The sequence below is a fragment of the Monopterus albus genome, unplaced genomic scaffold (genome assembly GCF_001952655.1).
Source record: "Monopterus albus unplaced genomic scaffold, M_albus_1.0 scaffold27.1, whole genome shotgun sequence".
In the NCBI taxonomy this organism is placed as follows: Eukaryota; Metazoa; Chordata; class Actinopteri; order Synbranchiformes; family Synbranchidae; genus Monopterus; species Monopterus albus.
Window position 1 is genome coordinate 968,840 of NW_018127907.1, and position 15,030 is coordinate 983,869.

Genomic DNA, 15,030 nt, shown 5'->3' on the forward strand with positions numbered 1-15,030 from the left:
AATTAATTTAATTCATTATATTAAAAAAAAAGAAAAGCTTTGAAATCAAAAGATATAAGTCCGGCCTCCATGAGTGGTAATGGTGAAGTTGATAAGTCAAGACGGAGGAGGTGGATTTCTCCCATGGACACTTGTCATGCTCCACCCTTCGCTGGTCTGTTGTCCTGGGTTGTTGGCTCTGTGCTGAGATGTCTGCAGCGGCCCTGCTCCTGCCTTTTCTTTTGTCCGCTGCTGCTGACCTGGAAGCATGTCCAGCTGTCCCATCATTCTGTCAGCGCTGCTGTCTCCTTCAGCCCCAGATTAAAAACGCCAAAGGGGCCGCCAGGAAAAGTGGCTCTCCCTCGTCTCTCAGGACTTATGTCAAAAATGTTTCAGTCCTCAGGTAATTTGCTACAGTCTGGGATCCTTTCACTGTTTACTTCAAAGAGCCTTGCAAAGAGAGGGAAAGAAAGAGAAATGAAAGGGAGGGAAAATGTTATTTGGTGTTGGGTAGTGACAGATCTACATTCTTGAGTATTGACATGCAATCTGTGTGAGGAGTCGTCCTTCTCTAGGGATGCTGACGGAGTCTGCAGCAGTCCTTAAATCTGACTGGTAAAAGCAGCAAACCCATGGACTTCCAAAATGCAACTTATTCAAAAAAAAAAAAAAAAACTGATGCAACTCCAAAAGAATGCATAGTCACTCCTACACAAATAGACAGTTACTGTAAGGGTCAGGGTTTGGAAAGTCAGTCATACTACTGCATGTGCTGCTTACATATAGGAAAAACCATTGAATGTGAACAAGCTTCTTTCTTCTTAAAGTGTCTGAATCAGTTTGAAATGGTCTTAGGAAGACAAACTTCTTTATTTAGATAGTGGACATTTCTGCACTATATGTAAGATAATCCTCTGCTGCTGGACTTAAATGGTTAAGACTTGTGCAACGAGGAAGAGAAATGTCTGTTCAATAACACCCTGATTTGGTAAAACTCATCCTGAATTTTTTTATTTATTTATTTCTTTTAGGAATGGTCCATCTTGGGATGTACAATGGTAAAAAATGTTTTTTGCTTTTCAGTTAATTACTAATTGTTTATAAATTACTTTTCATTAAGAGCTTTTTTTATATAAAGTGTCCTTGAGTTATGTGAAAGCCACTTAAAATCAAATTCAATGTTAGTAGTATAATAGTTTCAATCAACAGAAAAGCTTTAATTGTATCATGTTGCCCATTTATCATTAGTAAACTTCATCCAAGGAAATATTTACCTTTTAATTTATTCCCCTTTTACTGTGGGACACTGGACATGTACGTGTGAACATGGTTTTTAGAAAATGTTAGGAAGGGGTCAGTCCAACTCTGGGGGAGTATTCATTTCCATCATTCCATCATAGCCAAACCCTAACCTGGATTTAAAATATACTGCAGGTATGATCACTCCACAATAAACCAACGACATGCCACCCATTAGTCTAAAACAGCAGTGCGTCCTGGGAATTTTTGTTGGCTTAACATACTTCAGCATGGTTCAGAAATGGTTCGGTCAGGTTATGTTAACGACGTTAAGAGGATTTAAAAACAAAATGTTCAAATTGTTAGAATTTACTTACATTAACTTTACTTTTCACATAGATGGCAACAAGTTGCCATGAAAAGAACTAATCAAACTAAATCACTGGTACCCAGTTTACCAAATGTGAAATTTAACATGACAGATTTGTCACACCCATTCCTGAAAGGTTTAGCAGAAGCTTTACTGTTTACAAAGTCTGGATTATTCTTTCAGAGCCAGTCACAATAAGCACCTGTCCTGTGGAGCTGCTGAGCTACATGCCAGCACAGTACAATGTGCACTCCCGCCGTTTGTGTGCGGTGTGCAAGTGTGCACATGTGTGCTGAAAAAGTTTAACGCCAGTCTCGTCTCAGCGTTTGGATTTTTGAAATGCACCGACATGAAGGAATTCACTGATCCACATCAGGCCGTGACAACTCCACAGAACAACATCTCGAGTTTTCAAATCCCAATCAGGAATGCAGGGGCGCATTCATGGCAAACAAAAACAGTGATTACAGAGGGTAACAGGATCAGCTTTAATCAGTATGTCCTGAGAAAATGCCAAGGAGTTTTCAACCACTGTCAGGTCACTCAAATTTCCCTATTAATTATGTGCTGTACCGCAACAGTCGGCCTCTCCACCGTGAGTGACCTTCTCTGCTTTCATATGTCAGTACAGAATGATCACAAACAGAGCGACAGTGTGGAGAATCAAGCTTTCAGTGATGTGTCTGCCCTCTCATTTCCCTGACAAGGAACAATGGCAACTTCATAAATAATGGCACTCACACAGAGCGAGTTTCTTCCTTGCAAAGAGGAGAAAAATAGGGGGGAATATAGCCACTATCTAAAGACATGTTCTATCATGTGTTAACAGCTGTTTTCTGTAGCCAAATCCTTTGGTGCTTCCCTGTTGGAGTTATTCAGAGCTTGTAAAGATTTGCTCATATGGATAAAGACTGGGCTGCGCACTGAGAGTGATGATCAGGCATCCCTGGCTTGTGTCTGATGGAAATCTCTATGAAACTGTGAAACTCATGTGACAGCACCCTTTTGTTTTCCTCACAGTGAGAGTCAGGGAGGGATGGAGATCATCTGTGTTAGTGCTGCCCTCTGCTGATCAGAAGCCGGTTTTCACAGTCAGTACCTGCACCTCTGGGTGATTCTTCCTTCTATCCAGCCATTATCTATACCCCTTATTCATGAATAGGGTCACGAGGAGCTGGAGCCAATCCCAGCTGACGTTTGGACAAGAGGCGGGGTACACCCTGGAAAGGTCGGCAGTCTATCACAGGGCTGATACGTAGCAAACAACCACACTCACTCCTAGGGCCAATTTAGAGTCACCATACAAGAAAAAGCTTATCTGGGTTTTAGAAATGTTTTACAAAGATTAAAACTCCATGGCTTAAAAAGAGTGATATCTGACTCTGTTTGCAGTTTCAGGTGTGCTGTCACTAGTTTTACAGATGTCTCTTTTACTACTGTGGTCTATGAAGAAAATACTTTTTGGGCAGCATGAGGATTTTTCAGTGCACTACTACGAGTGGCCACTGGGCAAAACTGGCCAAAGGCTGAGACTTGGCGCCGAGGACCAAAAGCAAACTTCAAAAAGTAAAATTAACAAAGTAACCTACTATACTGTGACCACTATTTTATCCCTTTTTTCACACAAAATATCTAAGTTATATTAAAACACACTGCATTCACCACAAAAAAAAACATTTCAGACCTTCAAAATCTCAATTTATTAATTTAATTTTATCAATTGATGCCATTTTGCTTTTCTTTTGACTCTATTTACTGTGGTCAAAGATGTCACAGTGCTCAATTTTTAAATTGTTGCCTTTTTGCATAGTTTTGGGGTTTAATAGTTGTAACTTATGACAACATGAGCTGTAATGACCAGAGGAAAAAAAAAATTATAGTCATGTTAAAGCTCCAACAGCCATGTTATTAATACTGATTATTCCTGGGGGGACTGTCAGAAGCTTGCCACCGGTACCATCATGTTTTTTAAAATATTAAACAGATGACAAAGCAGCAGGAACCTAATGTTGAAGATTATATTTAATAATGTATTTCTACTTAAGGCAAATTTTTGAGGAGAAGTTATCATTCAAGCTATGATTAGTTTCATGATGCATGTTGTTTGTTTCTATCAAAGTAGTACACTACCAGATTTCTGAAGGAGTTTGAGGACTTTGTATACAGGTCATTAATGTTAGATCATGCCAAAGAGGTGGAGTGATCATTTTAAAAATGTTTAATGCAGTAAATCCAACTTAATGATTTACTTTTATGACTTTACCAGAAGATGTTATATTTAAGTTAGCGCAGCTCGAGTTATATAGTATATTGAGCGTTATGTTTGTTCTCATAAAAGCAAAATTGACCTATTGGGTTTATGAACAGAGTTTGGTCAATCAGCAAGAGACAAGGAGGTTATAAAGTGAAACAACATGCACAGTCCTTGGTGCTGAGGAGAAGGATCCTGAACAACATCTAACCCTGTCCATATTCTACCAGTAATAAATAGTCTGCAGAAACAGGCTTCAGTTTCACTTTAGTAGTTTTCACTACACATTTATTTAAGTTACAATTTTTGTGAATTAAGATTTAACACACAAAATGCAAAAAGCAAGCACTTGGAGACAGTGGGGAGGAAAAACTCCCTTTACCAGAAGAAACCTCCTACAGACCCTAGCTGTCTTTGGGCAGCTGTACTGCCTCTACCGGTTGGGGTGAGTGGATAGTTTTCACAGTCATCATGATCATGAAAAATGAGGAAAACATGCCCAAAGTGAGTGTCTCAGAGCTTAGTTATACAGTGAGCTGTCTGTCTCTGCCAGGCTTCCCCCCTCCCAATAACTAAAACACACTCCAGGCTGGTATTGCAGCTACTGTGCAATAGAGCTCTGACAACAATCCCATCTACCTATGAAACTGCTAAACGTATCCCTACATCAGTGATAATACTTTGCAGGGGTGGGATAAGTTCCCCTGCTGGGAGGCCTTCCATGTCCTCAAAATCTAATACGAACACAAAACGCAAAGCTTTCCCTCCCCAGGCCTATCTGAAGTACAAGTCTCCCCCTTGAAGCTTGGCAGTGAGACAACTCAGAGTAAAATAAAGTTTGGGTGGTGATGATTTTGAAAACAGCACAACCACACTTGTCAACATGGGCTTACAACATAAAGCACAATTTCACACATATGGAGAATCTCTCATTAATCCAACGACTAAACCTGCCCAGGAACTTCCACCATTTAATGATGGAAAGGTGACCCAGCCTTGTGCAACTTTGTGGTAACGTTCCAAAATTCAAAATAAGGCTCCAAACAAAGTCAAGAAACACTGTGATAACTTTAAAAAACTAAACTAAGCTAAACAAAAACCCAAATCCATCAACCCCAGAGGAATGGTTACGGTTCAGTAGCTGCAGTCATCTCATCCAAAGGTGGAGGTGGACTCAGGTAAAGCTGACTGAGCTTCTGCTGAAACAGTCTCTTCAAGAACTCATCAAGTCATTCTCAACTCTCAGGACCAAAGAGGTTGGTGTGGACATCTGTAGCAGCCTCCTCATGGTCCTGTTTGTGTCAACAGGTTGTTTTCTCCAGCTTCAGTTTCCTAAGGTTGGGCATCAGAGTCAAAAAACAAACTCACCAAATCTTAAGTACAATAAAGACAATAAAGATAATAAAGATTTAATGAAGTGGACTGGGTTCAGGCTCTTTACCTGCTGCTGGATTAAAAGGGTGGCTCTGCTCTTTATTTACCCGTTGCCACGATGAATCTCAGTATCAAAGCTCCACTGATGATGGCTTTTTATTGTCATCACACACAAGCTTAACTCTGAGGTAATTAAACTAACTGATCAGAACTGAAGACTAAGAGTTTCCCATCTTATGGTTGCGGGTAGTTCAGCGTTAACTCCAGAGTTTACTGAGTCACCTGTCTGGAAACACACCCCCATTCCCCCGCAGCCTGAGTGTGGGAGAGCACTGGGAACACTGGAAAGGATTTCAAATCAATCTGAACACAACAAGTTTTAAATATTCTTCAGTAAGGCTGCACAATAATTAGTTTTAATAAGAATAAGACAAACTGTATTCTTTATATGTATATATAAAGCCACAAAAGTGAAAGAAGAATTAGATTTAGAAAACTGATTTCTTCACTTGGATGCTTTTATTATAAAACCAAATAAACAAAAACAGGACAGCCTCCTCTGTCTCCTCTTGTCTCCTGGACTGACTGTTTTGAACAAGTCCTGTGAAATGCTTTTCTTTACAGTGCTGATTCCCTTCACTATTAATGTAGGTTCTAATTTGATTTATAATTAGTACCAAAATGTACTCCAGGAAATTACTTTGGAATAAACTGGAATTTACAGACCTGTATAATAAAGCTTTACCATAACAATAAAGGTGCAAGCAGAGACTTTATCAGGTCTGAGTACAAAGTTTATTTACAAGAAAAATACAAAATATAGGCAATTTTAATAATATGTACACTATACATTCTACACAGTTGTTCATTCCCTGCACAGCCGCTGATTGCAGTTAGTTTCCACTAGGTGGATCTGCTGTTCTCAGATTGTCGGTCTCCGCTCCACTTCATCAAAACCAAGGTCTCCACACGGACACAGAAGCGTTTGGTGATCCATCTCTCAGCACAGGGTGTGAAGGGGTTCTCGCTGTGGTGAGTGGAGGGGAGTAGAAGGCAGATGTGCCAGAGTGAGAGGCTGTGGGTGAGAAACTACAGAAGGAGGTGTTGGAAGATGGAGGTGACAGGCTGGGGGGGAAGGAGAAGTGACAGGCAAATGATGGGAAAGGAGAAGAGACGGCATATGTGGGGAGAGGGGACGAGAACCAGGGGGAAGGAGGAGGGGAGAGATACTCATGGCACGATGTGGAGCAAGACAGAGGCTGAAATGAAGAATGTGATGGAAACAGCAACGTGGGAAACTCTTCTTTTCTCTCAGATGTGCAAATTGCATCCACAGATGCTGTGTCAGTTTCGGGCACTTTCCGGGTGAAGTCTGGTTTCTGCTGCTGGGTCTCTGTGTGACGGTTCAGCCCCTCAGTCAGGCTTGTTCTCTGTGCCGGTGATATTTTGTGCATGTAACTGCCCAGCTGGGCCATACACTGCTGAAAACCTGCACTCTCCATGGTGAAAAGAGAACGAGCAGTGGACTCTGAGTGATGCAGGTTTAGAATCGGAGGCTGAGTCTTCATCAGACTATTAGTGGAATCTACAACATGTAAAAAGATCAGGGCAAGAAGTAAAACAGGAGGGTAAGACTCAAACACTGATCTTATTCAAACATTTTAAGAAAGTCATGAACTCGTTTATTTGACCAACCATGACTCAAGTTCTTCCCATTTGTCCACTTTCGAAGATATTCCACAGTCAAGTCCAAAATCTCAGCTTTCTCTATTTTGGGATTCTGCAGTCGCTGTGAGTGAAACATGGCAGAAATACATTTCATCATTTTAAGATCATAGACTGGGCAAATGTGTGTAATTATTTTTTGCCTTCACTCACTGGATCAGACATGTGATTCAACAGCAAACCTCTCAGTTCAGCAAGACTTTGATTTATTCGATCTCTTCTCTTCTTTTCAACAACCGGTTTCAGAATCTAGAAAAAGATCAACAGCATAATGTGATTATGATAAAGTTGTTGTCACTCGTCAGCTCATTTGTGATGGATTTAATCAGCGTACTATAAAGGAGAAGTGAATGCATTTATTTTGAATTAATAAATAATTTATACATTCTTTATAGCTCAGTTATAATGCATTTCCAGGTTGTGAAAAAAGTCAATAAAAAGGATTGTGCCTTTCTCACTTTATAATAACCTATTAAGTACACAGATTGTTATAATGAAGTGTGTGGTTTTATCTTGTTTTAGCTCTATTCTAAAAGTCAGAGGTCAAATGATCCACTGATGACAAAAAAAGCTAAAAAGACAAACAAGTGTCATGCTAGAGGAAGATAAACACCAGCCAGAAATGGGTTTTCCTCTGCCTAAATGGCAAACCCAGTGGTTTACCCTTATTAATTAACTATTTCTTAATATTAATAAAAACATTATGGCAACTCAAAATGTTACTATAATGCTATGAAATGTGCCCCCAAAATACAGAAAAAAATAAATCAATACTTCCTACCCTTTTCCTGCTCTTGCCATCATCCAGAACCTGACTTCGTGGTTTCCTGGCCATGTTGCAGTGTTCGGTCCAGATGTTTCACGATAACAGTCTGAGCAGCAACAGTTTAAAAACCGGCCTCCGGTGGCATGAGGGCCCTTATAAGTGAACCTCAGGCCGCCTCTGATTGGCTGCCAGGTGTCACTGACGTCACTTAATCGAGAATTGTTTTATTATGGGCCTTGTTTAACTCGAAACTAGTTTTAAATCAATCGGACACCACTGAAAATAAAAGACAACAATATTACACCGTTGCCAAGTTTTAAAAGCAACAAAAGTGCAAGAAGTTTTTTGTTTGTCATTTCTAAAATGCTAAATTACACTTGAAATGTTTAGTAAAATCAAATATTGTTTCATTTTGTAGTAATAGGCTATATATCGTTAATCGGCTATAAAGTTGGTGAAGTGACATTCATTTTGTGTTAACAGCGGTCAGATTCTTAAATCACACAGCACTTATCCCTAATTTCATTAGTAAATGTTGCATTCCCCATTAAAATGCACCCATGAAGTGAGACTCTGGGAAACATCTTTTTCTCGTGGGAACAGAAGTGAAGTGAGAAAGTGAGCAGCTATGAGGACTTTTTATGATGTGTGAGAGACATGAGCACTTTGCATTAAGTGATGAAGAATACCAAACGACGAAGCGGTGCCAGACACTCCGATGTGGACAAGCGGAGTTAGGCATATGAGCAAAACAACAACATCTTTCATTGATCATTTTTTTTATTTGAGAGTTAAACCTCTGCATGGGAATAACGGGCAAAGAAGAGCACAGGTCACATTTGTCTGCTGATGTGGTGGAGTGTGAGGCTGGTGATGACACCCGAGTGCTAAGTGTGTGCCTGCTTCAGGTCAGCTCGACACCCGATGTTTGGACTTCACACACGCTCTCTTTCAAAGTCAGACCAGTTGCTGACTTCACTACAAGTCAGGTCCTGTCAGGTCCACCGTCTGACAGGAACTCCTTTGTCAGCGAGGCTGATACACCCCAGGAGTCACGATATTAGAAGTAAACGGTCCATTTCTCAGGCACCAAAGGGCACGTTTTAAACTAATTAGTTTCCATCACAGGCTCAGGCGCACACATTATAGGGATTATTTATAGGGCGTGTCCACGTGACTTAAATCCTACACACATGTTCTCACAGGGATGGGGGGTGGGGTCTTACTATACAAACAGTAATTCCATTAGGTTTCTATATGTCTCAAACAGTTTCTCCCCCCCTGCTATAACTCCATCATACTCAACCTGGGCCTATATGCAGTGAGTTTCCATGAGTTGCCCCCTGCCATTGTCGCCGGGAGCGACCCCGGAGCCCGCACTAATCAGCCTCTCTTTGAGTTTAAACGGAAGTATTATTGCCTTTGTAAAGCCACTTAATCTCTACTGGATCCCCTTGATCCGATCATCCCAGTGTTATCTCCACACTTTAGCCTATTATGGGGATCAGGGTGAGTATAAATGCAGTGCTGAGAAAGCTAACCCAAAACTCATAGCCCACTCATTCCAAGTCCACCTGAAATCACTGTAGCTACATCTTAGACCTGGAAATCCTAATTCAAGTCAAAGGTCTTGCTGCAGCCATTGTGTCCTAAACAACAGGCACTAAAGACAAACACACAGCACAAGCCTCCAGGTGTGAATCGGCCGATTTGGCACAAGGGGTGGACCTTGTGTGTGTGTGTGTGTGTGTGAAAAAGTGCTGGTGTGTGTGTGTGTGTGTGTGTGTGTGTGTGTGTGTGTGTGTGTGAATTTAGATTCTAAAAATGCTGGGTTGAAAACAATGACTGGCCTTTAACTGTTGAATGTATTGTGGTAAAACTCCTACTTTATAGCAGTTCCTTAAATTTAAAACCTCCATAAAGTGTAACTGAAGTACAAATAAAATTAGGTTGGTTTGTGTAATTTTATGGCCATAAAATGATTTTACAATGCCTTTACCTCCCTTGCATTAGGATGTTTAGATGTTTACAATATTTCAAAATGTGTTCACACTAACACAAAAGACACTGCTGTTTCTTCAGGAAAGATTTTTTTAAATGAGTTGATTGAGAAACTGAATTGTGAGCCTTAAGACCACATGCTTTCTTCATTTCTACCTATATGAGAGTGGAATTACATTTAAAACTACATTATTGTAGTCTGCAATACGTCAAGTTATATAGCCTATATATTTACAGAGGAACGAGCACTGCGCGTCAAGGTCGTGTGCCCCTGAATGACTGAGAGGCGTGGAGCAGGGGCGTGGCTGCCTGCAGCCAGGACCCAAACAGGTAGGCTATGGTTTCCAGTTTAGTTCAGTAGACACGTCGAGTCAGCGTCACTATGAAGGTGTTATCTTCACCAGAGTCCACCAGACAGAGGACCATGAGGAGGGTAGGTGCAGCGTTCTGATTCTTTCTCCGAATTTCTGAGGACAACAAATGCTGCTTTGTTATCATTCTAATGTTTTTCCATCTTAATCCTAAGGTGTCTAAACCTCTCATGGAGAAACGCAGAAGAGAGCGGATCAACCACAGTCTGGAGACATTACGACTTTTAATGCTGGAGAACACCCACAATGAGGTAGGCCCACGTCTGCGCGCCATTTTAGATAGATTACGATTAAATGACTATGTATTTGGCAATGTCTGTCAGGGTATTTATCTAGTGGTTTGTGTTCTCAATGTAGAAACTGAAGAATCCAAAGGTGGAGAAGGCAGAGATTCTGGAGAGCGTAGTCCAGTTCCTGAAGACACAGAATGAACAGGAGAAAGGCCACCGGGGCACAAAGAGTGGCCTCCCCATGGAGCAAGGACCAACATGCGCCCACCAGAACAGCTACAATGACGGCATGAGGTCCTGCCTGCTGAGGGTCAGCCACTTCATAGCCAGCAAGAGCCAGGAGCTGGAGCAAGCCCAGGAGCCCCAGACCTACCCGTCCTCTCCCGGGCATGTCCACAGTGCGCTGTTACCCCCAGCCTGGAGACACGGCTGCGCTGTCTCCTCAGCAAGTGCCGCACCATCACGGCGTCCCCCGGTCGTACCTCGCCCAGAGGACCGACCTCCACTCTGGTACCACGGAGCTGCTCTCCCCCACAGCAGCCAGCATCACCGATCCTGTGTGGAGGCCCTGGCCCCAGTAGCAGACACGGGGACACAGATTTCATTTTAGACATATGCTGTAGAAGCTAAGGGAATGTGTAAATATGTATTTTATTGTACACAATGTATTCTTTGTATAGCGAAGATATTTTCTGACAACTCCCACAGTGATTCTCCAATTTAATAAGATTTTACTTTGAGTTCACTTGTTTTGCAAAGACTGGACATTTTAAAGGCGCAAATGTCTTTTTTACATTTACTTCCATGTGTTTGTGTATTGTTGAAATGCCTGCCTGCCTATTGGCTTTTTTGTTTTGTTTTACTTTTACTTCTTATCAGGGGTACTAGTCTATTTCCCCTCTACCCAGTTTGTATTTGAGACATGATACTAGGATTCATATTGAGATTGTGCTTGCTGGATTCTCTGTTCACGTTTGAAATAAAGGTGCAGTTCCCTGATCATTCCAGATGAAGTGGCCCATTTGCGGTGTGAATAACTCTTTGCAGCAGCACTTAGGAATAAAAGAGGGACATCTACAGGACAGTTAACACGTACTTTAGCCAGACTGGACAGCGGTTATGGCACATTTTCTCTATTCAAATGTTGATGTTAGGGGACCTGTTGCTTCTATGGTCTTTTTCAAATGTAGAAAAGCAAGAGACAGCGGCCATTCACACACTGTCCAGATTCCAGGAGCGGGATCATCTAATCTACACACTTTAACCTTTAGAGACAGACAGAACTGTTTCCTTTGACGCAAACTGTGTGAAAGCACTCCAGACCCAACATAGGCCGTATCCTGCTCAAACTTAGATCTCATTTCAGTTTACTTGAGCTGCAACTATTCTGATGATCATTTGTCAATAAAAATGAGAAATGGCACCATCGTTGAACAAGGTAACGACATTATGATGGGATTGTTTCACTTTTCACGGATACTTTATAAAGCACATGTTAATCGACTAGTTGTTACAATTAAGTATAAATGAATAAACTGTGCAACCCAAACAACTGAACTGTTTGGCACGCAGCGTTTGACCATTTCCGTTGTGATACATGTGATGGGCTACAGACAGAAGCCAACAGTTGTAGATCAACAGTGTAACATCTTGTAAAAGTTGGGCCCCTTTTGGCTGCGCTGTTTTACCAGGTGTTCATTTACCGCTTGTTTATGCAGGAAGAGCCTGAAAGGTCAAAGATGGACTCTGATGGCGAGAGGGGGGAGGTCTGCTGGAACCATTGGCATGTGGCAACAGAACACACCATATAGGACGATGGGCCACACGGACCCAGACTTTTTCGGTGGTATGTTTCACAGGCTATCAGGAGCTGTTTGAGAATTGTTATAGTTTCAGATTCTTGGGTTTAAAGTGGTTTTGTAAACTGGATGAAACTGTGTGTGCTGCACAGTCTGGTTAAGGCGGTAATGGCCACTCCTGTGTGCTTTTCTACATTCGAAAAACTGCACTGAAAACAAAAGACTGATACCGATCAGCATATCAATACACGGTTGAAGTGAATTGCTGTCCATCCTGGGCTATGTGTTAAATGCCCCATCTCCCCTTTCATTTGAACTGTGCGCGCTCTTTAAGTCATCCCAGAGTATCACTTGATTCGTGTTTACAATTAGTTACTAAGGGTTATTTACGTTACTTATATCCTATAATATACTGACATCCAGGGAGCAAAGTGGTTGTATTCATTTAAAAGGTTATGTACTATTATTTATAGTCTAAAGGTTTAATATTTGCCCAAAATGCAGTTGCGTAAGAGGTAAAACTACACAGTTGTTCCTTTTATCCTGAGAGCCTTCGATCGGTCCAGTTAGTGGAGATGCATTCCTTCAAAGCCTGTCGACAACATCCTTTATCAAAAGCGGTGTTATTCCCGCTGGGCTCATCTTTGGACAGAATGCTCTTTTGTGCGCTTTAAGCTTAAACCCCCAGAGAAAAGACCGCAGGAATGAGTAAATCAATTAAAGTTGGAATCAGATTAGAGTTTCATTTGAAGGGCATCAGTCTAAAGGAAGGTTAAACGGGTCCTGTGGCTGAATTTATTGTCATTGTAAATGAGCAAGGACTAGTCGGGTGTATCCACCTACAGAATTCTAGTTTGTGTCCTTGGGACAAAAACACAGTGATCTCAAACTTTAGCTGTAAGAAACGTGCCATGTTGTAGCAGCCTGTAGCCCCAGAAACCCTCCTACTACACATTTCAATCGCACCTGTCTCTGGTCACTGTTGGTTTTTTACCACATCAGCGCGAACACAAGAGACGCAGAGTGTTAAATCATTTAAATCACCGTTTGGCCTCCTCAACAAACCGTTTGCAACATAAGAAGCCCTCAGATGGCGTTGACATTTCTGAAGTAGGCGCCTCCTATCATATTTCTTAAGTACATATAAAGTTAGTCTGGAGGATTTTAGGTAGGACTTTTCTTAGACTTACCAGCGTAAACAAAAAATACCTGTATTTAACCGAACCTCGTAGATCATTCTATGCTATATATTAGAAAGCCTGTAGGTGGTGTATGTTTCCCAGTGGACACGTGTCAGCTACCTTTACAGCCCCAGTCTGGAAAGTATACAAGCCCCAGCACCTTAGGGTGTTAATGGGTTTGCTAGCACCCACGCGCCAGAGGTGCGCACCAGGACTGGTTCGTGTTATTTTCGCACGTGTATGTGGTGTCAGGCATTTACCCCCATTCAGTTCAGGTTACAAATCATTTTCTTTTGTTTATGTGCACGTGCATATATTTATACTCACATATACTCATATGTATATAAACGTAAATGCCGATTATACAAACACTGCTTTAAACCCTAGTTTTTGGGCTATAATAACTTTCAATACCATTTTTGTAACAATTTATTATTGTAATAATTTAATTATTTCAGTTAAAATTATTTCAGTTATTTTTGGCATAATCTACAATGTTGTTTTACTTAAATTTGGTTATTTAAATTAAATGCAGTGTGTTTAATTAATCCATTCAGAACATACAGACCCTATGTGTGTTTTAAAATCATAAAAATTACAACAGGTTATGTTAAGAATTCTGTTGTAGAAATCACTAGGCTATAGCCTAAACATGTGAAGCCTGAGCCCTCCCTAGTTATTACAACAGATGCTCAACAGAAACATACACACAAAGGTGCTGCACGTTTTCGGTGGTTTATTCTCAAAAAATCTAAAGAGAAATTCTGCTCAAATAATTAAAACTAAAGTTATGACCTTTCATGAAAAACATGTTTATTAGTAACATGAGAAAAGTCACAGTTGTATTAATGACAATTAATGACAAGGTACAAGCAGAATTTACTCAGCCTGAAGTTGTACATTTACATTAAATAATGTATAACCTCTACATTTTCTATATCTGTGTGTGTGTTGTATGGAAGTAAATAACAGAGGGTGCACAAACCACATTTTGAGCACTACCCAGTTTGCATTTCAGTACCTGAGAGGGTACAAACACATACTGTATTTGTCAGGACAGATTAACATTTGAGAGCACAACGCTGGCCATGTGAGTGCTCATTTCTGAGCCTGTGCTCCCAGATTTCTCCACTTGGGTTTGTGTGCAAGTTTGTCAGGGCAAAAAGTTTTGAAAGCACAAAAAAACAAGTTGCGTGCGCTCTTCAGTTTGCAAATCGGAATTTGAGAGTACGCAGGCAAAATCACATTTGAGAGCAACTGAGGATCCCTGCTGCCCACTCAAATCATCTGTTATGCTCAGAATTCTGTCTGTCCTTGCTCTCAAATCTGTTTCTGCCTTTACAAATCCATGCCTGTACACTCTCAGATTCTGACTTGCAAAGTGAATAGGGCTTGAAACTTGTTTTGTGTGCTTCCAAAACCTTTGGTGCCAACAGACTTTCACACAAAACCGAGAGGAGAAATCTGAGAGTGCAGACTGAGAAACAATTGCACACACTCAAATCTGATTCTATGCTGACAAATATGAATTTGAAATGCTGAGTTGCAAGCTAAGTAGTGCCCGCGATTTACTTCCACAGGTGTTGCTTCATCATTGGATCAGACTTTGCCAACAGCCAGTCCCTGAGCTCTCTGAAACTCCTGTTGTAAACTCGACAAGACTTCTCGATGCTGTTCAGATTTCTTTTCCATGTCTTTCAGGAGCGTCTCATACCTTTGACTGTAACAGGAAAACAGAAGAAAC

At 41.1% G+C, this 15,030-nt stretch overlaps 3 protein-coding genes across 3 annotated transcripts in view; 1 reads left to right on the top strand and 2 right to left on the bottom strand.

Annotated features, from left to right (window-relative positions):
* Positions 1-6,100: 6,100 nt before the first annotated feature.
* On the bottom strand, positions 6,101-7,773 carry her11 (hairy-related 11). The gene is made up of 4 exons (XM_020595401.1): positions 7,720-7,773; positions 7,092-7,187; positions 6,909-7,002; positions 6,101-6,741 (listed from the first exon to the last, which is right to left on the bottom strand). Exons 1-4 carry the CDS (start codon positions 7,771-7,773, stop codon positions 6,164-6,166), a joined length of 822 nt encoding a protein of 273 aa, XP_020451057.1. The 3' UTR covers positions 6,101-6,163.
* A 2,236-nt stretch (positions 7,774-10,009) lies between these two features.
* her5 (hairy-related 5) lies at positions 10,010-11,170 on the top strand. Its single transcript, XM_020595555.1, is given in 4 exon segments — positions 10,010-10,138; positions 10,232-10,327; positions 10,434-10,717; positions 10,719-11,170. Coding segments are annotated over 4 exon segments (600 nt in total). The 5' UTR covers positions 10,010-10,087; the 3' UTR covers positions 10,888-11,170.
* Positions 11,171-14,071: 2,901 nt separating this feature from the next.
* pfdn6 (prefoldin subunit 6) overlaps positions 14,072-15,030 on the bottom strand; it is a 2,977-nt gene continuing 2,018 nt past the window's right edge. The window contains exon 4 of the mRNA XM_020595587.1: positions 14,072-15,006. Coding sequence (XP_020451243.1) covers positions 14,886-15,006 — 121 coding nt within the window. The 3' untranslated portion in view covers positions 14,072-14,885. The remainder of the gene's footprint in view (positions 15,007-15,030) is intronic.

Bases quoted from the DNA above. Each gene is read 5' to 3' on its own strand.
- her11 (XM_020595401.1), bottom strand. From the start codon at position 7,773: ATGGCCAGGAAACCACGAAGTCAGGTTCTGGATGATGGCAAGAGCAGG. The intron at 7,188-7,719 runs GTAGGAAGTATT...ATCTTTTTCTAG, and splicing joins ATGGCAAGAGCAGGAAAAGG to ATTCTGAAACCGGTTGTTGA. The intron at 7,003-7,091 runs GTGAGTGAAGGC...TTTCACTCACAG, and splicing joins TGAATCACATGTCTGATCCA to CGACTGCAGAATCCCAAAAT.